This window comes from Zonotrichia albicollis, chromosome 2, assembly GCF_047830755.1.
Source record: "Zonotrichia albicollis isolate bZonAlb1 chromosome 2, bZonAlb1.hap1, whole genome shotgun sequence".
Taxonomy (NCBI): Eukaryota; Metazoa; Chordata; class Aves; order Passeriformes; family Passerellidae; genus Zonotrichia; species Zonotrichia albicollis.
This window is the reverse complement of record NC_133820.1, coordinates 15,658,209-15,686,201: the sequence shown is the minus strand read 5'-3', so window position 1 is coordinate 15,686,201 and position 27,993 is coordinate 15,658,209. Positions and strand designations below refer to the sequence as shown.

General features: G+C 42.3%; 1 protein-coding gene across 3 annotated transcripts in view; it reads left to right on the top strand.

Annotated features, from left to right (window-relative positions):
- The first annotated feature begins 267 nt into the window (after window positions 1–267).
- The window catches only part of DSCAM (DS cell adhesion molecule), a 487,286-nt gene continuing 459,560 nt past the window's right edge, over window positions 268–27,993 (top strand). For 2 of the 3 annotated variants that reach the window (XM_074534061.1, XM_074534069.1), the window contains exon 1: window positions 456–1,110. In XM_074534061.1, the coding sequence (XP_074390162.1) occupies window positions 1,068–1,110 (43 nt within the window). In that variant the 5' untranslated portion in view covers window positions 456–1,067. Of the gene's footprint in view, window positions 1,111–27,993 lie in introns of all 3 variants that reach the window. The other variant, XM_074534053.1, reaches the window with a different exon arrangement.

Genomic DNA, 27,993 nt, shown 5'->3' with positions numbered 1-27,993 from the left:
TTAGTTAGAGAGACTGCAATTTACTCTTTCACTACAGGAGGAAAAAAACGCCTCACCACAGAAAGAGACGCAGATGAAAGGCCAAATAGTATCTGGACCTGTGTAAGCACTGCAAGATGTGTGTGTGTGTGTGTGTGTATGTGTGTATTTTCCTTCAGCGGTGCACAGAATCCCAGTCAATTATTTGATGCACTCGCCTGTCTGGGCTGTGACCTTCTAGAAGGGCCCCCTCCTCCAGTCCCCCCACACGACTTGTCAACACATTAGTCATATACAACTCAGCTGATGCCAAACGGCCGCAGTTCAGCCAACTATTGAGAGGCTGCAAATTCTGCTGCCTTCTTCTATTGGTCTTGGGTTTTTCCACTGTGCGGACCTGGTGCTGCTTTAAGACTGCGGAGAGCTGGGGTTAGCGCTGGTCCCTGCGCCGCGCCGGGAGCCAGGGGAGGTGAGCAGCGGGCTCAGAGCGCTCCGAGCTGCCGAGAGCGAGCCAGGAGGGAGCAGAGAGAGGGAAGAAGCAAGGAGGGAAGGAAGGAAGATGTGCCCGCCTGCCCGCCCGCCTGCCGCCGGGCCGAGGGGAGCCGTGTGAGCAGCAGCAGGAGGAGGAAGAAGAGGAGGAGGAGGAAGAAGAAGAGGAGGAGGAGGAGGAGGAGGCGTGCGAGGAGCCGGCTCGCCGCGGCTCGGTGCCGGCCGCCGCTGCTGCCGCCGGGGATGCTGGTGTGGCCGCGCCGGAGGATTTTGTCACCTGTGGCCCTGCCCCCGCCGCCCTGCGGGCGCCTCCCCGAGCCAAGGACACACCTGGGCCCCGCCGCGCTCCCGCCCCCCGCCCCCGCCGCCGGCCGCCTCTTCCCCCGCCCGAGCGCCGGGCGAGTGTCGGCGGAGCCGCGGGGCTGCAGGCGGGGCTGAGCGCTCGCTGGGCGGACGAGCGGCCCCGCAGGCTCCGAGCAGCCACCAGCCGAGCCAGGCGGCGGCCGGACCCGGTGCGCGCTGCCTGCCAGCTCCGGCCCGGCCGTGGGCGCGGCGGGCGAGGGCGAGCCCGGAGCGGGGAGCGGGGGAGCGGCGGGGGCATGTGGATGTTGGCCGTCGCCTTGCTCCACAGCATCTCGCATGGTGAGCCCCGCCGCGGGCATCCCTTCCCCTTGTCCCCCTCCATCCTTCCCCCTTCTGCTGGCGGCCGGGAAGGGGAGAGCGGGTCGCGGCGGTGGCTTTTGTGCCGGGAGCGTCGCGCCGGCTGCGGGGAGAGAAGGGCGAGGAGCGAGAGCGCCGTGATCGCTTAAAGTCGCTCACCTCGCAAAGTGACAGCCCGGAACCTCCGTGCCTGCCTCCTTCGGAACGAGACGGTGCTCGCAGAGGCGAGGAGGCAGAGAGGCGCTTTTTCTTTCTTTTCTTTCTCATCTGGAAAAGTACCGAATTTTTGCCAAGTGCCGTAGAAATCCGTCAGAGCACACGGGGATGGTTTGAAGGGCTTTCATCCTAAGCGGTCGCGTTGAGATATTGCTTCCTTTCGCATCTTTTTTTTTTTTTTTTTATCATTCGCCCTCTGCTTTCACCTTACGTTTTTACATATATTTAAGAAGTAGTATTTTAAATTTATTTAACTTTCATCATTTCTCCGTGAAGGTACCTGTTCCGATTTTTTTTTTTCCCTCACTCATTTATGTAAAAATATGCACGATATGCATTACATCATCTGGAAAGGTTGAAGACTTTTAGTCAATTATAAAGTTAGGAAGGGAAATTATAGTGGGGATAGAATAAGGGTAAACCTGTTATTCTTAAATTATTTTTTTTTTCTTCTGCCAACTCTTTGACTGACAAACATTTATTGCAGTTTCTGTGCGTTTTTAATAGTGGGTTGGGGTATTTTGGAACATTTAGATATATTTGATTGAAAACCATGGCATGTGTAAAAATATGCTTAAATTGCTTAAGTTTTATTAAAAATGCACGTTCAGCATTGCAGTTTTAAGAGCAGAAAACAAATTATTCTGGGGTGCCAGCTATTCTATTGCACTGCCTCCTCCGATCCGAGAACGTAACATTGCCTGAAATGCTTTTCACCCTGCCAGATAAATCAGATTAAACACACAATTCTCGAAATAGGCAAAGCAGGTAGAGCAGGGAAAAGAATTCCTTGTGTGGAATGAATGAAAGAGGAGCACAGGGCAAAGTGCGAGGATTCCTGAAGGATGGAAATAATTGAACCTCTGGCAGAGGGTGAGGGATGAATGCTGGATGAGGGTGCCTTCACATCTTCTTAAGTAGACACTGGATGAGAAAACGCACTGACAGGCATGGCTGGTCCAGTGTGAAGCACTGGGGAGGGCAGAAATCAGGAGGTGAATCTTAAATGTGCGGATTTAGAGCGACCTTAAAAGCATTATATTTTTTGTCTTCTGGGTGCCTCAGAATACGAAAGGATTGAAATCCCCCAAAGTGTAAACTTGGAAATTTTTTTTTTTTTTGCATTTCTTTTGGCAGTAAGGAAACTGCAACAAGTTTTAACATTAAGAAATTATCTATTTATTTATTTATTTTTGACAGGCAGCAGCACTGTGCCTTTCTCTGTGTCCTCTCCAGCCAGATACCTTGGAGGGAGAGATTTGCTGTTAATAGGACAGAAAGAATCAGCCTGGAAGTGCGCTCTGACCAGGGCTATTCATTTTAAACTAGATTTGCATAGAAATGAGCCTTGGTTCTCTCCAGAAATCATATTTTAAAAGAAAAAAAAAAGCAGATTTTTTTTTCCTACTGTACTGATGCTATAAATTCTGTGTTCTATCCTAGTTAGTCCTTCTTGTAAGGGTTTTTTGAAGAACACAATAATTTTTGCTTTATGGAGTCGAAGTATCTTGAAAATCACTTCCATTTATTCCTTGATCAATGAAGTCAGCAGTAATTTCACTTTCAGTTTCCATGTGTTTTTGGATCACAGTCAAACCTGAATTTGTCTCCCAAAGAGTGAAGAGTGTAATGTGTACATGATAGATGCATCTGCATGGATTTTGTGCTGCCACACAGCAACATCTGTACATTTGTGACTCCAGGGGGACTAAAATGGTTTTGTGTACAGTAATATTCCAAGATGTGAGCATTGTGAAAACATGTAGTGGGTGGTTCAACGATTCTTTGCAACTTAAAACGTCTGTTTGTTTTTGGCATCATACTTGATGTCAAAATGCAGATTTTTAGGGTCTTCTAAAGGGAAATCTTGGAAGAAAATGGCACCTTCCTTCATGTTAAGACTGGATAAGATGGTTTTATTCATTGGTAGCACTTATTAGGACTTATTAGGGCCATTTTATCAGAGTCAAGAGTCAGAGAATAATATTTTTAAAGGACTTCAGATTTTAATGCAGTGTCATATCAGATATGTATCTCTTTGAAGGAAATGACTGCATGTATAAATAGATATGTCACGTACACATTTATTTTCATTATTCTATCTATAACTCCATCTGAACTCCATTGTGTGACAGGCAGGGCTCTTTTATGAGTGTATCTGGTGGAGGGGGGGGGACTGATTTCTGTTTGGCTTCTGCCATTGCCTTTTCTAACCCCTTATGGAACCACATCATGTTTGTTTAAAATACCAGCACAGGTATAAGTGGTTTTCCAATGCGTGATTTTAACTTAAAAATGTGTAAGATTGATCATGTTCGTGTTGGTTTTGATTTGTTTTTTTCCTTTTTTTTTTCTTTTTATTTCTGAGTGGAGAAATAGGTTAAAAATAAACCCATAGGTTTAACTCTGCACTTGTAGTCTTGGGCTTAATTTCTGTTGGAGGTAATGGGAACCATCTGAATAACAATAACAAGGTTGGCCCCCGTATTTCCCTACAGTCACTCAGCACAAATATATTTTGTCAAATTAGATATGAGCAGTGTCACTGGGAAGGCTTTATGTTTGTGAAATAGCTTCCTTCTGGGGCCAATAAAGTACTGACACGCTCTTCCATCCAATTAGTATTTCTGAAGCCTGAAACAAAAACCTCCCCAAATACCTGGTTAAAGTTTATGTATTTTGTGAGGGTTTTAAACTCTGGTTGCTGTCAGTTCTTTAAGAATACAGGTAACTATTAACCATGAATGCACTGCAGCCCTGGAAAGTGCGTGGGATGATATAGACATCAGTGGGAGCTCTGCAGCTGAATTCACTACCTTGAAAGCCTGAGTCATGCAGTTCTAATCCTGAGCAAGGCTTTTGAGCTGCCTTTCAGGGTTACTCTACCTGCACCACCTTCCCTGTTACTCTGCTTGAGTATTCCAGAATGAGCAGCAGAAGTAGCCTGGTCATAATTAATAATGGGGCATTTCACTAATTACAGTTAGAGAAGGCAGGGGAGGCTCTGAGGAGAGAATGGCCTCCTTCAAAATCCTGCCTTATCAAGCTAGCTCAGGTGCTGCTTTCAGAAATGAGGATCTTTCAGTGTCGGCTGTGGATGTGCTGAACCCATTTCCAGGCTTCTCTCAGGCTGCATTTCTTACATGCCCGTTGCCCACAGATGCTCTGCTGAAATCAATCGAGCATCGGGAGGCACCAATACAGCGCAGATGACACTAAAAATACATTTCCATTAAAATGATTTCCTGTTTGATTCCTCTCCCTGCTGTACATCTATCAATATGGGTTTTAGCAACATTTTGGAAGATGGGGAAGGATCACACTGAGCTGAGAGCAGGGGTTAGGCTGGAGGATGAGGAGCCAGAGCCACGGTGGGGCTGAGCCTCCCCCAAGAAAATGGTGATTCTCAGTGCTGGGGATGCAATATCCCAGCAAAAGAGCAGTGGAAACATAGTGAGATACATGCACAGCTTGTGTGGAATTGTGTATCCAGACCCTCACCTCGGGAAGTTGAATGGATGTGCAGGAAGCATTCAGCTTGGTGCTTGTGTGTGGATGGCACAGCACAGCTCAGGGTGTTTTTAATCCAGTGTTACCCGAGCTATGAATAGCTGTTAATTAATCACCAAATGCCAAGGGGAGAAAAACTCTTATTGCTGGGCAGCCAGAGGCCATGGGGATATCTGTATTTGTTTCTCCTGTGTTTGGGGTGTGCTGCTCCCCCAGCTGCTGGGGCTCTCCGGGGCTTTTCCTCCCGTGGTGAGGGCAGTGGCTGTGCTGGAGCTGGAGCCACAGGACACTAGTGGGCAGCAAACCACAGAATCTGTATCTTCCTCAGCTGTGGGAGCACACAGAGACAGCTCAAAGAGGCATTTTGCCTGTGTTTTTCTTCCAAGGATCACTTAAAACTGGTGGATGCTGCATCTTCTTCCCGTAGCGCTGGGCAGCAGATGTGTGTGGCAGTGAAGGTGTTTCTGGGAGTGGTTCAAGGAGAAGTTGTTTTCTGCAAGTTGTAAAAACAAACCTCAAAACCACCTTAAACAGGGCTTTATTGCAGCTCTCAGCTCTGCACTGTGATTTCATAAAACCACAGGATTGTTTGGGTTGGACAAGACCTTTGAGCCCAACTGTTCCCCCGGCACTGCCAAGTCCAGCACTAACCCCTGTCTAACCCCAAGTGCCACATCTGCAGCTCTTCCAAATCCCTCCAGGGATGGGTGACTCTTCCAAGGCTGGAAAACCCTCCCCATGAACTATTTTTTCCTCATATCCAATCTAAACCTATCTGGTGCAACCTGAGGCCATTTCCTCTCATTCTGTCCCTTGTTCGACAGTGAAAAGATCCTGACCCCCACCTGGCTCCACTCTTCTCTCATGGAGTTTTGGAGAGTGAGAAGGTCCCTCCTGAGCCTCCTTTTCTCCAGGCTGAGCCCCTTCTCAGCCCTTCCTGGGGGTCCAGCCCCTTCCCAGCTCCATTCCCTGCCCTGAACACGCTCCAGCCCCTCCAGGTCTCTCTGGAAGTGAGGAGCCCTGAAATGAAAACAGAATTTGGGATGTATTTCAGTGAAATTTCCTCAGTGCTGCTGCATCTGGAAAAGTTTAGAAGTTGATTTTAAATTTTTTTGTTCTTGAGTAAACTTTTGTTGCAGAACATACTGCTAATTTTAATTATTTGGGAAAATCGCATGGGTTTTGGTCATTAGCTCATCCAGAAGGTTCCTCCAGCTCATGACTTGTGCAAGTCTCTGAGCTGAGCTCAGGTTGCACCTCAATTTTTATGTCTTTGCCTGAACAAGAGACTTAATTATGCTTTCCTCTCAGGTGAGGGGGTTGCTTGGGGTGGGGAAGTAATGTCCTCTATTTACATTATAATTATTATATAGATATAAATTTTATATATTATATATTATATATTATATATTATATATTATATATTATATATTATATATTATATATTATATATTATATATTATATATATTATAATAATTGCTTATTAACAATTGAAGTGACAAAACCAGCAGAAAGCAAATGAACCATCTTTCTGGGGGTGGGAGGTCAAGACAATGGATTGAGGAGCAAAATATATGGGCTTTTTTGTTTTCTTCACAAAGTTTACTCTGATTAAAAAGTGAAGATGTGTGTCGGATAAAGGCCTGTTTGAACATAGGACTCCTTTAGCCTTTGATTTTATTTGGCACATGCCATTTATCAATCTCTTGGTCTTGGAGTCTTTCAGATTTGCAATAGGAAAAACTAATTCCATCTTCTACTTTAAAAACTGAAGATGAGAGTAAAAAGTTTTATTCATTTTTTATTCTAAGAGACATTTTTTGACATTTTTAATATGTTATTTCTTTTGAGTAATTGAAACTCTAAATATCCTACAACAATCCATTTAACCAACATAGGTCTGCAACATACATTAGAATACTTAATTATTTCAAGGTGAATGTGTAGGTGTCTGCAGTTAAACTACTTGTTTCACAGTATATTTTATTTCATAATCTTATTTAATCATCACTTTCTTTTCATTCAAACTATTATTAAATCAATGAAATTAAGATCTGAAATTGCAATTCTTCAAAAGAAGCTTTATCTTCTCAGTCTTCACCTCCCTGCCCCTTTAAAACATTTCATCAAACAATTGGTGGTTTTGAAAATAAAATAACACAAAATGGGAAGCATTCAATAATAAAAGCCTTTCACAGCTCAATATTTTAGAGCACTGAAGAGAACACCTTCAAAAACAAGCCAGTGATTCCTCAGGCATTTGTTGGCACTGGGAATTTTCCTTGTCATTCCTTATCTTTGGATGCTGCCATTCACAAAATAAAATAAATTTCTTATTACCTCATAAATATTTTTTTCCCGATCAGAGTATTGAGTTACTCATCAGAAAAAGAAAAAGTAGGGTGTGGCAATAAATACCTTTCACAGTTGAGTGGGCAACAAATGCTATGATCTGTTTTGAAGAAGGAAATCAAGGCAGGTGGATGGACAGACAGGCTGACAGAGATTAGCAAGTCTTCCCAGCATCCCTATTTAAGCTATTTTTACTCAGAAGGCAGGGAGTAAGACTTAAGAGTGAGCCAGCAATCCTATTTATAGCAAGCCACTTTTAAATGCAAAGGCTCTGGGAAGGAGAGTCACCTCCATCCTAAACACCAGGCTCCCTGGAGCTCCCTCAGCACCGAGGGAGGGAGCAGCCCTGAGGAGCTGCATCACTGATGTGCTCCTGCTGAAGCTTCCAGAAGGACATTTCCCTCAGAAATGCAGGAGTTTGGGCCATGGGGCAGCCCAAGAGCACTGCTGAAAATAGCTCTGTGCTCCACACCCACGTGGCAGAGACAAGGGCGTCACCTGAGGAATTCTCTGCCTGGTGCCTCTCCATGTATTCTCTTGGAGATCCTGCTCATGTGGCTCTCAGTGTAATTTGTCAGGGACACAGTTCCTTCTGAGATTTTAAAATAAGCATATATATTTCTGCACATTTACATATGTAAATCTGCATAGCTTATAATTGCTTAAAAACTATCGTGTATGGAAAATCTGGTGCTTGCTTTGCTGTCCAAGTGTGCTTGATGCTATTTTCTTCCAATTAATGACACTGTAATCCCATGCAGAAAATTTGTGGCTTAAGGTCTATGTTTTTGCACTAGGCTAAAAATTATTCTCAGTAACTTTCTGCCATCTAAATTGTTGCAGTAACTTTGGGGAGCCCTGCAGTGTTTTAAGAATATCAGAATAATATTCTTGAAATGACCGCGACTATTTCAAGGCAGTCAGAATATAATTATACTGCACTGTAGCTGCAAATAGTTGCCTATCTCCATAATCTACTCACAGTGATTCTGCAGATAAGATTGTGGGGTTGCTGTGTCTATATAAATATCTGTTGGTGTGAAATCCTCTCGTGTGGTTTTTTGCAAATGGAGAGGCTCATGCTGAGCCTGCATGCTCGGGGCGTTCGTCTCTCAGCATTGCAGAGTGGCAGCCCCCAGTGGCTCCAGGTTTTGGGTGCCAAAATGGAATTCAGGAGTTTGTGGAAGAGTTTGTTCCCTGCACTGCTCTTTATCCCATGATAACGACTTGTTCAGTAAAGTTTTCTAGAGGTTCAGTAGTTAGTGTGGAGTTCAAATGATGAATGTCAGTCTTTGAAGGGTGGTTTTTGGTTAAGCTGGCTCCTGTTTTTAGCTGGGAAGAGTTCTTGGGATGCTGGAGTGTGCAGGCTTGGAGGAGCCCATGTTCCACCCACTCATCTCATGGCAGGATTTGAGTGCACCCAAATCTACTTGGTTGATTTTTTCCCCAGGCCATGGAAAGGTGATGCATAAAGTGCAAGCTCTGGCCTCTGTTGAATTCTCCTGTGCAATTGCTTTTTTATCAGAAACCATTGTGGTTTGGGGCTTTTTTTTGTTTGTTTTTGTATTGTGGTATTACCTTCTGAAGTCTTTGGGGTTTTCTGTGTGAGTTTTATTAGGAATTTTGGCCCTGACTCAGGAAAATACTGTGAGTGCATGGAGTCAGTCGCTTGATAATTATGAGGTGAGCATGTGACAAGCTGTTAGAATGCTCCTGGCTTGAGCTAAGGACAGAACAAGTCCTTGACAAAGTCCTTTTTGTTATGAAAAGCAGATTCAGATGTCCCTGGAATGGGATCTTGCTGGAAAAAATGCCATTCAAGCAAAACAGGCTTTAGGTGGACCTCAGCTTAAACTGCAACGTGGTTCACCATCCACACTACACATTGTCCACCTGAATTTTTTCCTCTCATTAAGTGGCTTTTCTGTGGGGCAGTTTAAAAGCCAGTTCATATATTATTTCTAGGCAAGTAAACCATAATTTGTGCTGCAACTGCACTTGTGAAGTACAAAGCAAAGTGTTTGCTGTGTCATGATATGAAGGAAGTAATTTGGGAAGCTGTCAGTGAAACAGAAGTTCTCCAGTTATGTTTGCAGACATCCAATCTAGAGAGCTTTTTGCATAGTTAAGTGATTTTCAAATGTCTACAGCAATATTTGCATTATACTTTATGCTTTTAGCTCTATTTATTTAGGGAGCTTTCCTTTGTGTCTTTCTTTCTAAATTTGTTGCATGACCTCAAGGTTTCTCTTCCACAATGGCAATCTTTTCCACAGCCCTGTTGTGCAGGGGCTCTAGAAACCAGATTTTCATCATTTCAAGCACAGGCAGTGAGGTTCATCCCACTATGGAACCCGAGGGTTAGGTGATGATTACCATGGTTTTTGTTGTGTCAGCTGTGGCTGAGGCTTTTTGCTCTCAACTTTTTTTTTTGTAAGTAGTTATCTATAAAATGTAGAATGAGTGCTTAGGGGAGAGGGAGGGATGGGGGCACAGAGTGAAAAGGGTGAATTGGAAGTGCACAGGTATCCAGCCAGTGATGGAAGGTGTGATGAGAAGAGGGAGGGCGTTCACAGGGCATGAATCCCTGGGGGACAGCAGGAGGCTCTGAAGGCCACATTTGGGCTGGAGAGGTTATGGTGAAGGACCCTGAGGTCTTGCCTTCAGTTTGCAGAGGGGAAGGCAAAGCTGAGCCTGTTCCCCTGGGAGCTGTGGGTGGAGAACACGACAGAATGTGGCTTTGGGACTACCCAGTGCTGTTTCTGGCTACTGGTCTGTGCCAGGGCAAGCTGGTGCTCCCCATGGATCCCGCTATGTGCCTGGGAGCTCCAAGTCCCTGCTGCCCTTGTCCTTCACTGCCTGCACTCCGACTTTTCCTTCATATCTACTCCTGTTATTTAATCTCTGCTATAGGCTTAGTTTGAGGCCTACCACCTGTCTTCTCTCCACATTTTCCCTAGTTTCCCTAGGAAATTCCCTAGAACTTCCCTAAATTCCATAGAAATTTATATTTATTTCACCTCTTCCCCTGAGGCAAATGGATTTGGGGGGAGTGGAGGAGATCAAGACTGGACAGCAATCTTAGAAATGTCAGCATGCCTGTAGGGTAGGAAGGGCAAGTTCCTCATCTGAGTGAAGGAGGAAGGAGCTGAGCTCCTTTATTAGGCAGGAGGGAGATAATTAATCCTCAGGAAAAGAGGCTGAGCTGTCAGGCTTTCAGAGCAGCCCTGGCAGGGGTAATTTGCTGTTCAGCTGGTGGTAGATGTCAGGTTTGGTGCAGTGGAGTCTGCTCAGAGCAGGTGCCTGATCCCCCAGCATCGCTCCTGGGACGTTTTGGAGTGGGAATCCTAGGGCCTTTTGGGGTGGGAATCCTGCAGCCTTTTGGGTTGGGAATCCTGGGGCCTCTTGGGTTGGGAATCCTGGGGCCTCTTGGGGTGGAAATCCTGGGGTCTCTTGGGGTGGGAGTCCTGGACCTTTTGGGGTAGGAATCGTGGGGCCTTTTGGGTTGGGAATCCTGGGAACACCCCTGGCTGGAGAGGAGCAGGTCCCCAATTCCCCACTGGAGAGCAGCTCTTTGTAACAAATTGGAGAGCTGCTGGCTTATCAAGTCCTGAGGAACACCCAACAGTTGTGGTAGGAACACAGCCTGGGGTAGGGAATATTTATTTTTCTTTTTTTTTTTTTTTTCAGAGGAAGAAAAAAAGGATCAGGTTTTAGCTTTTCTGTCCTAGTCTAGAGTAAAAATCTTGTCCAAAATTCTTCCATTCTTCACCAGTTTTTGCCCTCATCCATTGTGTTTATGCTCCAGGAGCAGTGTGGCTTCAGAGGGATGTGGCTGCATGTGCTCAAGCTGTGCTTGTCCCACTGGTGGTGGAGCTGGAGGCCTTTTGGAACATCCAACCACTGGCACACGTGAAGGCAAAGCAGGGCAAAAGAAGTGCCTGTCTGAAGACACTCCAGCTTCAGTAGTTCAGTGCATATTTATTAAGTCCAAAAGTTAGTCCCTGGTGGGTAAAAGCAATTAGACCATTTCTACCACATCTCAAAATGTGTTTCCACAGAAGAGAAGAATGCTGGGCCTTAGTAATTTCAAAAGGACTTAATGAGATTTTTAAAAAAATATTTTCCTAAATAATAGTAGTCTGACTGCTACTTAATTCCAAGAGGTTTTGAGAACTTTTGGTGTCAGTAAATTGAGTTTCTGGCTTGTCTGTGTTCAAGGATAACAGCCTTGTAATGCAGTTGCTCTCATTCCCCACACTGTTTCTGCTGCTCTCAGTCCCTGGCATGGACACTCATTGGGATAATTGGGGTAGGGGTTAAGGTTGGCTGAGCATCTCAGCTCTGCCATTTCCTAAGGCATGTGCAGCTGGCCTGGTGCTCAGGAAATTTTTACACAAAATAAATCGCATGTTTGGAACAGCTTCCAAGTGGAAAATGAAGGCATCATGGCACAGGGCTGGTACTCTTGCAGGTTGGGAAGATGTGGGGAGCTGAGCTGGGATTGCAGCAGGGGATGCTCTCACTGGGCTCAGGACCTTCCAGAGGGAGAAAAGAGATTTAGGGGTGATTTTGGAGAGATGGTTGCTGTGTTCCAAGGGGCAGTCTCAGGTATTTGTTACCAGCTCTGTGTCCCTCCCCTCCCACTTTGCCATGTTGCAGCTTTTGGGAAAAGATGCACAATCTCCTGAATTTCTTTTAAGCTGTTGCTTGGAAAGCAACAAACAGGAATTTCAAGCTAGCTGTTTTAAACAAGTAACATATTTTTGACCCCATAACTTTTAAATCTGGAACTACTTTCACTTTTTAATTAAGTGGCCTCCGTGTGTGATGGTATAGGATCTCCCTCTCTGAGTCAGAAGTGTGTGCAGCATGGTGGTTTTACCTTCATGTCAGTGAGAAACTGATTTATTGCCTTATAATTGGGCAACTGAACAACCTGGTCTAGTGGAAGGTGCCCATGGCAGGGAGATTGGAGATGGATGATCTTCAAGGTCCCTTCCAACCAAAACATTCCATGTGTTTTTTTTAATTAGTTCATCTATCAGTCACTTATTGAAGGTGTGACAATGCTTTAAAGGGACACACAGCTCTGTTGCTGGGAGCTTTTCTGGCATCATCACCTGCTTCCTGCTTGAGAGTTTCCAGACTCTGAATATTGATTGCACATAGGAAGGTGCTCAATATGGGCAAACCCTGAGGTAAATTTGCCCTGTGCAGTATCTGGTTACCTTGTTTCATTAATGTACACTCATTCTGAGGAGCTGAAAGGATTATTAGTAATAGCTCTGTAAGAGGGATACAATCAATTTAAATTAGCTCACGCTTGAGCCTGTGTGATCTGGTGCCTTTAAAATGTAGGTAAGCTGCTCATCATCCTGCTGCCTTACATAACATTGCAGGAAACTTTTCCCAAGCCCAGTCATGTGGCACATGGGTTAATTGTGAACTAGTGATTGGATTCAATGATCTCTGAGGTCTCTTCTAATCTCAGTGATTTTATGATCTCTGTAAATGTTGTGGTTCATAATATTTGGGTGTTTTTAATGTCTAGAAGAATTATCCATTTGAAAACCTAAACTCTTATTTAGAGCAATTCAGCTGTTTTATTTTGTGTAAAAAATCAAACAAGAGACCCCTCTGAAGGTTCTTTTCCCTGTCCAAGTCCTGCTTCTCCCCTTCCTCCTTTCCGTAAATTCTTCCAGGCTTCCTTCTGTCCCTATATCTCACCCTAACAAGTGTCATTGGATTGTGTGGGCAAACAGCAGGGGTGATCTTCCTGGTCTCTCCAGATTTCTGCCCTACAAAAGTGGAATGATTTTGCCAGCAAAGCCAGACAGCATTACACAGCAAAGCTCCCTTAATATCTCTTGCTTTCCCATTCCTGCCTGCCCCAAGCCAGAGAAACCCAGCTGATTTAGACTAATTATTTCAAATGCAGTTTGTAAAAGGATGCTAATGCTTTGCTGTATCCCTGAAGGTCATCTAAGCGATCCATAGTTAAACATTCATGTGGGAGACTCTGGGGGAAACAGTAAGGGATGATTTTAATGGAAACACAGTGGGCTGAAGTGTGTGCTCGTGCTCGAGCCTTCACAAGGCAAAGCAGGGCAGTGGAGTGCTCCTGTGCTTTTACAGCTCTTAAATCTGAATAAACTGAAGCCTGCAGACCCTGCTTGAACATCTTTCACGCTGGAGAACTGTGTGTGATCCAGGAGTGCTTCAAACTGCTTCTTCAGCACCACAGTCCTCAATCTCTGTTGTGTTTTATTAAGGGGAGAAAAAAAAATTTATCTGTGCACGATCTCTCGTCATTAAAATGTGCTGGGTGCCCAAGGTGTTTCTTCGTCTGTTCCTCTGGCAGCTTTTCCCCTCAAGTGATTATGCTAATTAGTGTTTGATCAGATGATTAAATTATAATTCGATTAATCCTACGTGCTAAATGCTCTGAATGCATTTCCACTGCCTGAGTGCCTTGTGCTTAAGCATTCCTGCTTGCAGCTTAATAGGAGGCTCCTGCCTTTCCTGTGCCTAATGGATTTTCTGTATTAAACTCACTACGGCTCCTTTTAATGCTGGGATGCAGGGGAAAGGGCTTTTCGTTTTCCTCCTCTGCTGCACAGAACCAGAAATAGGTAGGTTCCTCCTAGAGGATCTGAATGTTGCTAGGGATTGCAGAAAAAAACCGAAGGGGAAAAGGTTCCAAGCTTTTTATTTTCTATTAATAAGCCCACCCCATGTCCCGTTCATAACTCATAACTTGGCAAGTCAAAAAACTATGGCACAGGTAAATCCTCAATCTGTTTGCATTCTGAGTGGTATTTTCCCCAAATAATTCCCTCCTTTTCAAAGCCAAAATGTATTTTGGTCCAGAGACTCTATTCTTTGCAGAATAAATGTTCTGTCTGTGTGAGAGTGGGGTAGAGGGAGAGAAGGTTGTTTCTATTCCTACTACCTGCTTTGCCCTCCTTTTCCCCCCAGGTTTATTTTTGCATACCATCTCTAGGAGGTAATCTCCAGCAAGGGTGTGGAATGAAGAACACACTGAAATTATAACCTTGGTGCTGCTGAGAGATTAATGCTCAGCTGCAGCTTTGCTTCCTTTGTCTTTGGGGTCCTGCATTTTAGGTCATCTAATTTCATATGACTCAGTTCTACATACTGGAGAAAAAACAAAAAAAAAAGCCTCAATAATAGCATTATTTTTTTTTAAACAAGAGGTGCTTAGGCTTTCAATATTTAATATTTACAGGTGTTACATAGCTGAATGTGTTAACTGGCTTCTCTGTTTTTATGGGGGTGGGCACCAGTGTCTTCCTCTGTCAGAGTCTGATAGTAATGAGTGGCTGGAGTTTAGAGGGAGGATGTTAAATTTAAATCCCTTGGTTTGTTTCCATCCTACAGTGCAGAAAACACTATCATGGAACAGCCTCCCTCCCTCTTCCCCTCTCTCCCTCTCCTGAATTTATCTCAGGGGAAGTGTGAAACAGATTGAGCACAGGGTTGCCAAGACCTGTCTAGGGGGATTTTGCTTTTTTGTACCCCAGGTGTGGGAAGGTAGAGCGAGGGAATAGGGATGTAAAGGCTGTTTTCCCTTCCCTCTCCTTCCCTTTGTTTACCTGAAAAGCTGTCAGAGATTCATAGAGCTCCTTTAACATCTTATTTTACTCCTTTCAGACTGTCTAGGAAAAAAATTTTACCACTGAGGTGACTGGCATGACAATCTATTGCCAGCTCTAAACCAATGTGGGGTAAATGAGTCCTCTTTTATTAAAGGCATAGAGGCCAAAAGCACCTTCATTCTGTCAAAGAGCAGTTGTGTGCCAGTGATGGAATACTGAGATTTCATGATTTAAGAGAATCTATGCCCTGCCAAGGCATTCAGCCTCATCCTTTGCCAGAGACCCCATTTAGGGAGTTTTCCCTCACCCTTGGCTCACCAGTTTGCACTCTTGCCTCAGCTCTGCTCCCTCCAAACAGATTGTGGGCAGATGTTGACTCTGCCAACATCTGTGCAGATTTAAGAAATTAAAACCTATGGCTGTCTCCTGCTATGTGTTTGGGAGGGGGAATTGCCCCTGATCCCACACGGGATGGATGCAAACCCCCTGCTTTATATTGCAGCTGACCCATTCCTGTGAACCCCTCTGCTGTCAGGGTTTGTGGGGTGCAATCCTCCATGAGGAGCTGCAGGCAGTAATACCTTCAAGCTATCCAGATAAATAGATCTGGAAGCAGGCTTGTGTCACCATCCTCATTTTAGAACTGAAAGAATTAGGCTAAGCTGAATTAAGGCTCTAATTCTAAATGAAAGTGCTAGCTTAGGATGCTGCTTAGCTCATTCTTTTTAAAAGTTTAATTTCAGATTCATTTCCTGAGTATCCCCATGTGGACAGGTCCTCAGACTCTGCCTGGCCTTGGGTAAGCTACTTAAGCTTGTGACCTGAGGATGTTACTGCAAAATGCACTAAAGCATGTGTGGGAAGTGCATTAAGAATTCCATGGGAGATAATTCTATACCTGCTTTGGTTTTGTTTTTGTATTGTTTATTTAGCATTCTCTGTGTGGTCTTCCAGACAGAATTCAGCTTTGCAAAGGTGATTTTGGAGTAGGGGAGAGATATCCAAGTGGGGAAGATGGCTGTGCTGAATGAGGCACTCCAAGCTATCCCATTGAAGTCTCTCACTCACCTCCCTGTCTGTGCAGTGGGAACACATCCCCTGCCCACCTGAAAAGTGCTCTTTTGGATGGATATAAATATCCTTTGAGCTTTGAGCCTCTGGAAGGAGAGGAGCTCATGGTAAGCAGCATGAAAACTCTTTGGAAAATGCCATTTCTGTGTCACTGCATTGTTCTTGCTCTTTCCCTGGGGAGAACACATTCCAATAGTCCAGCAGCAGAGGTCAGTGCTGTTTTGCATTGGAGAGGCAAATCTAAGCTCAGGAGGAAGGGGTATAACCTATCCACATCTCCTGTGTCCAAAAAACCCCACCACACTCTCCATTGCCACTGGTGCCACGTGCCTTAGTTGTGTTTTCCTGTAAAATCTGGTGGCTGTTGATAGGGTTTCACCATCCAGGTACACAGCATGATCCATTGCTGTTTGAAGCATAAATCTCTTCCTAAATGCTACTGAATCAGAGCTCAATATATCTGTAACTAGCCTGGCTTCCCACCTTCAGGCAGCTACAAACAGATCCAGATGAATTTTGAAGAGGATCTTTCCTCTTCAAGGAGGGGAGAGGACGGACACATGGTAACATGCAGCTCTGACCTCACTTAGAGTCTCCTGCACAGAAATTGGATGGATTTCTTCTTCCATTTTAAGGGTGGCATTGAATATTTTCATGTTTTTTTCCCCCTGGGCACCAGCAGGTTTGTCAGAGTGCTGCTGTTCTGCCTGGATCACCTCTTGCCCTTTCTGGGAGCAGTCACGCTTCCCTGGCTGGTTTTAATGGGTGGAAACCTTTCCCTGCTCCCTCCCTGACCTTTCTCAGTGTGTTCGGGGTTGGCTGTTTGGTTTGATCACAATTTGAGTGTTCTGTTTTAAAGGGAGGATCAGCTCAGGTTGTTCTTCATGGTCAGGGCTGCACACAATTGCATTTAGAAAAGAGGGAAAATAGAAAGAACAGCTTCACAAGCTGGTGCTGCCTCTTCCCTTCTTAAATCTTTGATTTGGGGGACAGCCTCACCCCAAGGTTATCCCACTCTCCAATCTGCCTGTATCTAGTTTGTACCATTTACTGCTATTTTTTTTCTTTTTTTCTCTTTTTATTTCTTTTTTTTTTCTTTTTTTTTTTTTTTTTTTCCCAGAAATCAGCACTTACATATTGGACAATGAGAAATATTGTCACCTGTCTCCTTGTCTTTTCTTTTTTTTTTTGTCTGGAAAATATGGCTTCTGGAAAATCAGGTGCAGGTCCAGACTGCCCCCAAACCTGTAAATAGTTTGGAACAAGTACATGCAGTTAGTCCTGTCCAGTCTGAAAAATCCCTGTGTCTCAGTCCTCTGCTGTTTGCAGTGTCTATTTTCTGTATATCTCAAGAGAAAAGGGGGTGCAGGAGGTTATTAGAATGAGGAAATGATCTGTTACCAGGCACTAACCTGGGTATTTTTCTCTTAAAGAAACCCAAAACCAGGCAAACAACAACAATGACAACAATAAAGCCCCCCAAAACAACACAAAACCAAAAAAAACCACAAAAAACCAAACAGAAAAACAAAACAAAACAAAAAAAAAAACCCAAAAACCAATCAACAAAGAAAAAAACCCAAAAAAAAAAACCAAAAAAAAAAACCAAAAATCCCACAAAAAAACCCCAAAATGCAAAAAAATCTCCAAAACAAAACAAAAAAAAAATAAAACCCAAAATACCCCTGCAGTTTCCTCTTGGAATCGGGTCCATGAGCAGCTGACTAGGTTTGCCATGAATGACAATTAGTAATGCCTAGAAACAACAATTAAACAGAGCAGAAATAAGATTGTCTGGGGAGAGGGGATAAAAAAATCCCAATAAAAAAATCACTGGGTAACCCATATGCTTTATTTTCAAAGTGGAATTAATTCATCCAAACTGGCTACTGTGTGCACTTCAACTCTGGGCTACCCATGTGTGGAAGGTTTTCTTGGCTGGAGGGCAGCAAAATTTAAATTTTTGTGTCTTTTTTGCCTTTTCCTCTTGCATTAACAGATAGTGCAGCACTAGCTCTCACCTCAGGAGGGAAAGCTGCATCTTCCTGCTGCCCTCCCCTCTCCTGCCCAGGGCTGTCTCTGGTGTCACCTCACAGCATCTGCCAGTCCCAAAAAATTGGTTTGAAAGTGAGGAGAGTAATTTAGTAATTTACCTGTGTTTTAACTTATTTTTCTCCCAGTGTTCCCTTTTCTGTCCTTCCTCAGTCACGCCAGAAATGTAAATATTCATCCTCAGAGATGACTAAAATTGCGTGAGAAATTTTTCTTTAGCTCTGCCAGAAAGAAGTTTGGATTCATACACCTGGAGAGGATTTTATTCCCTCTTGGAAAAAATGACTTAATGATAATAAATGTGCTTCTAGAAAATCAATATTCCTTTCAAGTTCTGCCTGTGCTTTCATCAGCTTGGGGTGTGTATGTGGGAGAATGTTTAGAAAGAATATTCACAAAAATGCTTTCTGGCAAAGGAAGAGATCACAGATCAGATCAATGAGATTTCCACAGAAAAGAGAATTGAAGTGATTTAATTTTATCAGCCAGCAATCTTACATTTGGGACCAGTTATGTTTTACTGGTGTCTCTAGCAAATAAACTTCTTTGAGGAAACATCGTAGACAAATAATTTTATAAAACCTCAAAACCTGGCATGCAATTTCAAAATGAGCAAGTGCACTTGTGTAAAACCATTAACATGCCTGGCTTTTGATTGTGACAGGCTCTAACAAATGGAAAGGTCCTGGCAAAATGGTGTTTAATTAATTGTGCTGTGGCCTAAATGAGCAAATGTTGGAGAACCTGTCTTTTCAGGACTGAGGTTCTCAAGGGACAAGACACATCAACAGTGAGGAATAAGCAAAGAGTGGAAAAGGTGTAACTTGAATTATTTTTCCTTTTTAGAATACCCAGACCATTTTAATCCTCTCATTTATGGGACTCTGTCCAGTTTATTTTACCTGATTAAAAGTGGCCAAATTAGCCCTCAAACCCTGCACAATTTCACCTAAACCACAGGAGGAATTGCCCCCTAAAAAATTCTGTTATTCCGATTTTCTCTGTCCTTGCCTTTCAGGAATAACAGAGCTGTTCTGTTTGTGTTGGGGCTGAGCAGTTGGTCGTGATCTAGTCCAGAATTTTTTGTGTATAAATGATCTTTTGGGATTATTGCAGGATAAGAGTGTTAGAACCACAACTCATGAACTCTCAGTACAGAAATTGAGATTCCTTTCTGGAGGGTGGGTGTGGAAAATATTAACACCTGATGGACACACAAGTGTTTCTAGAAAAAGGCCTCTATAATTTATTTTTCCCCCACTAAGCAGTAACTGCAGTTGGAAGTGTTATTCAAGTCCTCCTTATATTTGAATTTTCACTGCTGACCTGTCATAGCTCAAAATTCCTTCTGTCTGAAATGGGCAATTCACAGTTTGTGCCACATCATTAATGGAATTGTGGTGCTCCAGATCCCAGGGAATAAAACTGAGGCAGCATTCCAGCCTCTTGAGTAATATACATACAACCTTCCTAAGTAATATCCATTAATAAAGACACCTCGTGTTATGCGCTTACAGAAATTCCTAAATATTCTAGTACATGTAAAAGAGATTTGCTTGTTCTTGACTGTAGCTCATTGCTTTTGGATCTGGCTGACAATTACATTTGCCTTTACACAGCTTCCCAATTCATTAATAAATTGATTGGAACATGAAGCTCTACATAATACAGGATTAAATAACAACTCAAATTTGCAAGCTTGCTTTTCTCTTTATTCAAAAAGAAAGAAGTCGTCATCACTGAGCCATCCCATTGGTCCATAAATAAAAATGTTGTTATATTATGTTTTAATATTGTTTAATTTTTTAATTTTTAATTTTTTTATTATGTTATATGAACCTTTCCTAGAACTATATTAAAAAAAGCATATAAAAGTCTTCAATTTTGTGTTCATAGACTTTGGTTTAATGTATGTGATGGAAGAAAAATCCCATCACATTCTAGACTCCTGATATACTTTTAGACATGCTGATTGACAAGTCATAAGTAGTGCTCCCAGCAACATTTTAGTTCTGTGGATTTACAGCTCATTATCACTTATGCTCTCTGGTAAAGATTTAAAACTGCCACATTTTTAGAACCTGAAATAGGAAAAAAAAAAAAGGAAGAAAAATACTAAAATAATTACCTCTGAAATGTGTATTACTGGCATTATCAAATCCTTATTTTAGCAGGAGGATGTATTGGTGTTTTAAAACTCAGCAGCAATTGACATAAAGTTTCAGTGGAAATATTTCTGCCAGGATTTTGAAACTCTGTTTGATCTTAATGGCTCCAGAATGAGGCAGAAGAACAGTTATGTGATTTAGCATTAGCATAGAAGACCTGAGCTCAAATCCCTGCTTTGTTATCCATTTTCAGGTGCAGTAGCAGAAAAATCTACTTTGTTTTCATGGGTTCCTCAAAAAATGAGAATACCCTGCGCTCAGGAACATGATAGGGGCACTCCATGCTGCAAATTCCTACATGGAAGTCCAAAAAGGACAACCAAATTAATTTGCTGCTGAGTGAATCATTGCTAAAGAAAATAGCCTGCAGAAATGCTCATTTTAAGCAATGTTTGCACTGTTCAGCAGGCACTTCAGAAACCTTGGGGGTGATTGGAGAACGAGTGGTGGGATGCAAATAAATCAATCCCTCCTGTGTATTTTAGTGTGGAAAACCCAGAAAACCTGAGCTGGAGTGTACACACAGCCAGCTGCAATGCAGTCCGTGGCTGAGAAGGAAAAAATGTGTTGTTCAGGTGAGAAATAAGCTCCCAGGTATCAATTTTATTTTTTCTTCCTTGGATCAAGGGAGCTCTTTCAAGGTAATGTGATTTCAGCATTCACTGTGAGTTCTGCTGGCTGCCTCTGGAAAGCTGTGCTCTCTGTGCCAGGCAGTAATTGTGTTAATCATCCATTTTTAAATAACTGCATTTGAAGTTAAGTTGAGAATTGCTTTTCAGATCTTTAATTTGCTTTGGAAAAGTGAAATAATTCCCACAAGGGTTGTGCTAATCAATATTCTAGAGGCAAGTAACCTTTGCTAATGCTTGAATACGGGATACTCTATATTCTTCTGCTTAAAGAATTCTGGGGGAAAAAAATACACCAATTCCATCTGTAATTTGGCAGGTTAATAACTTTTCTGACTGCCAGGCATAGGGGTTTTTAGTCAACAGGAGATTCATCAAGTACAAAATTGCATTATATTATCTTCCTTTCATTGTTGTTGTTTTTATTTTAAACCTTCTTGCTAATATAAATGATGACAAATTGCAGGGCTGTAAATTTGAAAGTCCCTAAATGGCATTTTTGTCAAAGCCTTTCTGCTGAAATGCTTACTTGGAAAGATTTTTAAACCTCAGGAGCTGGGGGAGGGGTTTTAATTATTATTATTATGCATCATGACACAATGCATTATGCATCATGGTTGTTTTTCTGCTTTTTAAACACTTGTTATGGATGATGAAACTAATACAAATGGACATCCAGGGAGAGCTTCTGCAAAACCTCCCTGTGATGTCATATTCTGTTTCCAAGGAATTGCAGTGCTTGGAACGGAAAGGATGGGCAAACTTGGAGGCACTTAAAGCACACTAATAATTAGCTGACAGGTATTCATCAAGGGAAAGTCACCTCTTTTTCAAAGGTTTCCTGTAGAACTGGATGAAAACCTCATGTTTTAAAAACTAAAAATGGTAGAATGTGGGTGTTACTGTCTTAAACATGGGAGTGTTTGACCCTGCCTCCTTTGAAGCCACCTGAAAATTACTGCTGATGCTCACAACTTGATTTCTTTGCCTTGTTTTTCCCACCCAGACATGCACATAACTTAAAAATAAATTGGTGGTTAGCTGATTGCAAAGCTGATGGGATACAATGGATTCAGTGCCAGAGCTGCTTTTTCAACTTGCCTCTCTCCACCAAGTAAATATTTCCTGTTCCCTTGAAATCAGTTTGATATTTAGGTTCTGCACAGGTGCAAGAGGAATGAAGGGGAGAATTGCGCATTCGTTTCTTTAATAAAACCTATTTTGTAAATAGTCATAGAGCTTGCATAGGCTGCTTCCTGTAAAAATTAAGGGAGAGAGAGAAAATCTGAATAGATTTTTAAGGAGTCACAGCAGGCAATGGATTTGAGAGAGAGGGCAAAAATAAAAATACTTTGCTTCCCTGGGTATTGTATTTATGGGGACCTTAGTGGCAGGAAGGAATGATGAATCTGACTCCATGTTCTCAGAAGGCTTATTTATTACTTTATAATACTATATTATATTAAAGAATGCTATACTAAACTATACAAAAGAATACAGAAAGGATACTTACTGAATGCTAAGAAGATAATAATATAAACTTGTGACTCTTTCCAGAATCTTGACACAGCTTGGCCCTGATTGGCCAACAAGTGAAAACAACTCACACCAGTATCCAATGAAACAATCACCTATGGGTAAACAATCTCCAAACACATTCCAAAGGAACAAAACACAAGAGAAGCAAATCAGATAATTATTATTTTATTTTTTCGTTTAAGCTTCTCAATTTCCCAAGAGAAAATTCCTGAACAAAGGGATTTTTCCAGAAAATGTGAATGCCACACCCAGGAGGCAAGGAGAATCCAATATTTCATATATCAGGGTTGGGGAAATGAAATGTCAGTGTCATTGTGGACATTATAGATGATACTGGTGATGACCCACAGACATTGGCAACTACATTTGTTTCCTGAGATGCTGATCAGGAAAGTCTGAAATCTGTGTGTCCTCCCCCTCCATATATCCAGAAGAATTGCCTGGTAGTTGCACCCTGCTTTTCCAAAGGAAAAAAAACCCAAAAACTCACAACAATCTCTTCTACCTTTATACATGCTCTGCAACTCCAGGTTGGCTCCAGTTTCTGCCTGAAGTTGAAATCTGTGGCTGTGGTCTGGGGTTTTGCCAGGAGGTTGTGAAATTTATTGATTGGTTCTTTTTTTTTCTTTTTTTTCCTATGTTTACTATTTTTCTCATGTTTTTCCAACTTTGTGGTTACAGAATGGTAATTGTCTATTTTCCCTCACCATCTATGGCCCAAATTCAATGAAAGTGTAACAAAACCTTTGGTGTTGCTGCTCTGCTGTAGATTTGGGATATGAAATCCTCCCATTTGCCTCCTTGCCTGGCCAACCTTCTGCAAAGATGTAGAAAAAATTACTCCTGTGTTCCCTTCTCTACTGTCAGGGCAGGGAGCAGAAGCCTCTGCTCAGAGATTTGGGTTGGAAGGGACCTTAAAAACCATCCAGTGCCACCCCTGCCATGGCAGAGACACCTTCCGCTGTCCCAGGCTGCTCCAAGCCCCAGTGTCCAACCTGGCCTTGGGCACTGCCAGGGATCCAGGGGCTGCTCTGGGCACCCTGTGCCAGGCCCTGCCACCCTCACATTGAAAATTTCTTTTCTATTATCCCAACTAACCTTCAGCTCCAGGCCATCCCCCTCATCCTGTCCCTCCATCCCTTGTGAAAGTCCCTCTGCATCTCTCCTGTATCCTCAATCTGAAATTCCTGATGTCTCCAGGATGGATTCTCTTGCACCCTCCCTGCTACCAGGAATGGTGTTTGTCACCTTTCAGCAATTTCCACCCAGGGTTTCTCCACTCTGACACACTTTGCTAAGCCTGAGCCTCCTGAATGAATCCCCCACAACACTTAAACACTTATTACCCTCAGGTGCTGCCAGCGGAATCAAAGGGAATTTTGACATGGTGGAGAAACTCTTGCTGGATCATTCCCTCTTCACTGTGCCCCTGCTGTTTAGGCAAAGCTTTCAGGCATTTCTTGAGAAGAAAGCACAACCAGGTTGTGTTGTTGAGCTGCTGACTCCAACCTGAGCGCATTCAGCACTTGTGCCTTGTTAGTTTGGTCTCCCTCCTACTGAACCTACAAGATTCCTTCAGTCACTTTCTGCAGGAATTGGAGGAAGCTGATGGTATTAAATGGTTCTGCAAAGATCTCTGCTGGTTTTGTTTGTCCTTATAAATATTTGATGGCATCATGGCTCTGTAAAAATGCAGCGGTTTTGTGTAGCAAACCTAAATAAGGATAAGCCTGCACAAGGTATTTTTTTTTTATTTTTCTCTGTGCATCAAAAGAGAAAAGAAGGGGAGCAAGTTAAAATGCATAATGAGGCACAGCATGTTTCTAGTGCTGGGTAACCTGCATTGTTGTTAGAAGATTTAGTAGAAATGTTTACTAGAAAATACAGTGTTCAGGCTGAATTTTAACAAGGAATATTAAGCTATTATTTGTATTTGATATTCAGGCTGGTGACAGAGAGAGCTGCAGGTAGTGGTCAAAGACTGAATGACAAACCTTGACTCACATCCCTTTTTTTAACCCTTAAAACTTTCTCAATGTGGTCAATTAGCCTTTTCCATTGTAAAAATGGAGTAAGATTTCTTTTGATTATTCTGTAGACTGCTTAATTTTATTTTCTCTTTGTGTGTGTTTTTTTTTCTTTTTTTTCTTTTTTTTTTTTTAACCAGGTAGTAAAAAATTAAGTTCTAATTAATTCTTTATTACATTGTGATTAATGTCTTTGTTTCAGAATCTGCCTCTACTGAGCACAGAATGGGAATGTGTGACTAGAAATGAGAAGAAAGACTTGATATGGTTATTTACAATAAACTAAAAATATTCACAGAACTTGCCTTTAAGGAAAAGAAAATAGAGAGGAAATAATTTGGAAAAATCATGCCTCTTTTTATTTAGTTAGAAACTTTGTCTTGTGTAAAATAAAACCTCCAGTTGCTACTAATTCCTGACTGAGAACTCCTTCAATTTTAAAAATAATTCCTAAAAGTTTTAGTCAGACAAAAATGGCATTCTGAGTGGAAGGGCTAAATAGGTTTGTACATAATTAAGAAACCAGCAGCAGGCTGTGGCTCTGAATGTTTGCAGCACAGAATGAGGATTTTCCCTTTGCTGAGATTCTATTAAATTTGACAATGAGAGAATTCATGCTTGACTTGCTCTTGGTGGTCTGTCAAGGCTGAAGCCAGGGGCATACATTGAGGTTTATAAACTCTTTACAGAAGCTGGGTATCCCTTTGCACAGAAACACTGTCTGGTACAGTAATTCACCCCCTTTTCTCACCAGTCATCTGTGCAATTAATGGCTTTGGGTGTTTAATAGCATTAATTCAGCAGCAACACCTTGTGAGCAGAGTAGCCACTGGAAAAACCCAGCTCTGTGGTTTATTTGAATTAAAAGGTAGGTGCAAGACGTGTGCCTTGGTCAAACACACCTGATCATGTCCAGTTTGTCAAATTAAACAAAATATTTTTAACAGCAGGGATAAAGGTGGGGGGAAAAGCTGTTTATTCAGAGTGTAAAATAGCTGGATACCCTACTTAATCAGACAAATGCTGTGACAAAGTGGAGGAGAAGCTGATATTTCCTAAGAGATTTCCTAATCTCTTTCTTGATGGAATGTTTTTTTTTCCACAGAAAAAAAGAGGCTAATCCTCATTTTTTTATTTACTTTTGTGAAAGTCTTGAGGTTCTCTGCTCTGGATCCAAGGGTGGGGCAATCTGTCTCTTATTTAATACTTCTGATTTTCCTTGCTTGTCAGATGCTGTAAACAATTATAATTGACTTGAAAGTTATTATACTTAAAGTTTTAATTTGGGGACATGTACATTTCCAAAAAAACTTAAAGTTATTCTTAAAAATACAGAGTTATCATGAGTTCTATTTTTTATCAAAAAGAATTTTTCTTCCCTGCTTTCCTTGCACTTCCTTTCTTTTGATCTCTTTCCTCTTCCCCGGAGAAAAAAGGCATTGAAGATGAAGTTAGAGGACACTCATGTGGAATTTGAGGATACTGAGTGAGATAAAAAGCAGGCAGGATGAAAATTTTGTTTGTGTATCAGTGGAAATAGAGAAAAGTAGTTTTTAGAATTAGAAAGGCTCCATCATGAGCTTGGATAAGACATGAGGACGTGACTTGGTGTTGAAAGAGTTAAAGGGGGTTTGAAGTATTTATATCCTTTAAAACATACTGTCTAATTAGCTGATGATTTTATACTTCAAAAACAAAGAAAACTATGTTTAACTTTATACCAGTAAAAATTTTTTGCAGCTTTGCAGTCTTAAAATGTGACAAAAAGGTGTATGTGGATGGCTGCAGGGAGGAGAGGAAGACAGGGTAAAACTAAACTGTACTTTTGATTCACAGTAGCTAATTCAAATTATATGTGTTCTGTAATTATGTTGCCTCGAGCTCCCATTAACGTTGATGAGCTAAATGTATTTATCAGTGGAAAAATAGGCTTCATTTTATACATCTAAATAGTTTAATGTTTTTAATGCAGATTGCCTGATTTGCAGAGGCAGCATCATCAAATGACAAGGTGGATGAGGGATGTGTGATTTAATTTTTTTTTTTTGGAGCCTGTAAAATGCTTCCAATTATTTCCTTCTGAGAGTGACTCTCAGCAACCTCAAGTTGTTGCCGTGTGATAGAAAATCACTGTTCTGCATCTTTATTTGTTGTCTTCCCCAGGCTGTAGCTTGCCTGACTTTGTGGGTGCATCCTGAAAAAAAATGGAAAAAAGCTGGGAAGTTGCCTCTGGTGATAAAAATGTGTTTAAGAGCAAGTTGGATGGAGTTCTGAACAACCTGGGACAGTGGAAGGTTGTGTTGCCATGGCTGGGGTGTCACTGGATGAGCTTTAAGGTCCCTTCCAACCCAACCATTCTATGATTCTGTGCTGCTGCACTATAAAACAATGGATTCTCTACCATAGAAGTAAGGAAAAAGACTGGCTGGAGTGCTGTGGTATTTTAGACAAACTTGGGGGCAAGAATCTGAAGAGGTCCTGGCTTTTCTGGAGGAGCGGAATTCTTTCCCAAAAGATAGAAAGCATCCTAAAAAAGCAGGAAAGCTGGGAAGTTGCTTCTGGTGGTAAAAATGTGTTTTAAAAGCAGCTTGGATGGAGCTCTGAACAATCTGGGAACAGTGGAAGGTGTCCCTGCCCATGGCACAGGTGGCACTGGATGAGCTTTAAGGTCCCTTCCAACCCAACCCAATCCAACCCATTCTGTGATTCTGTGCTGCTGCACTATAAAACAATGGATTCTCTTCAGTAAAAGTAAGGAAAAAGACTGGCTGGAGTGCTGTGGTATTTTAGACATACTTGGGGGCAAGAATCTGAAGAGGTCCTGGCATTTCTGGAGGAGTGGAGTTCTTCCCCACCTTCTCCTGACACTTTCCTCTCCTCCTCCTTACAAGCACAAATTTTGAGCTGGTAGGAAGCATCTTCTTTTCCTTTCAGCACTTCAGAATCAGTAAGAAGAATTAAAAGCTGCCAGTTGTGGTCCCATGTATATTTTTGGACTGCAGCTCAGCTGTATGATTGAATTAGAACAAGCAGAGCAACCCCCCAACAAGCAAATAAGCAACAAGGGGTGTTTTCCTCTGAACTTCTCTGGTGGAAATGCCCAGACAGGCAAGAGGGAGCTGCCCCTTCCTTCCTACAGGTGGTTTCTTAGTAGAAGTGGGACATGTTCTGCAAATCCTTTTCCATAAAATAAAGTTAATGGTGCCATGCCATTAAGTTTTTCTCATCTCACAAAAATGTTGTTACCTTCAAACCTTACCCTGCTCCCCCTTAAATTCTCTCTCTTTTTTTTTGGATGGGGAGATTTGCTCTGTGAGGGTCTGAGGCCAATATTCAACCACAGAGATTCAATTCCACAACACCATCTCCAAGTCTTTTAAAAAAGTCAACTCTGTAGGTGAAATAAATCCTGTGTAACAGAGTGAAAAATTAAATTATTCTTTCTCATGTTATTTACACTGTTCTTTTAGTCATTGCTATTGTCTGATTCATCATTCATAAGGACTGCAACAGCAATTCACTGGGCTAACATTCGCTTTGGGCGCCAATGGTCTTGCTGCAGAAGTTAATGCATCTTTGGATCAGGTGCTTGTTGAGTTTCAAAGATTTCAAAAGGTGCTTTACAGGGGGTAAAAGTGACTTCAAAGTGACTGCTCAGGTGCACAATGTTGTTATTTT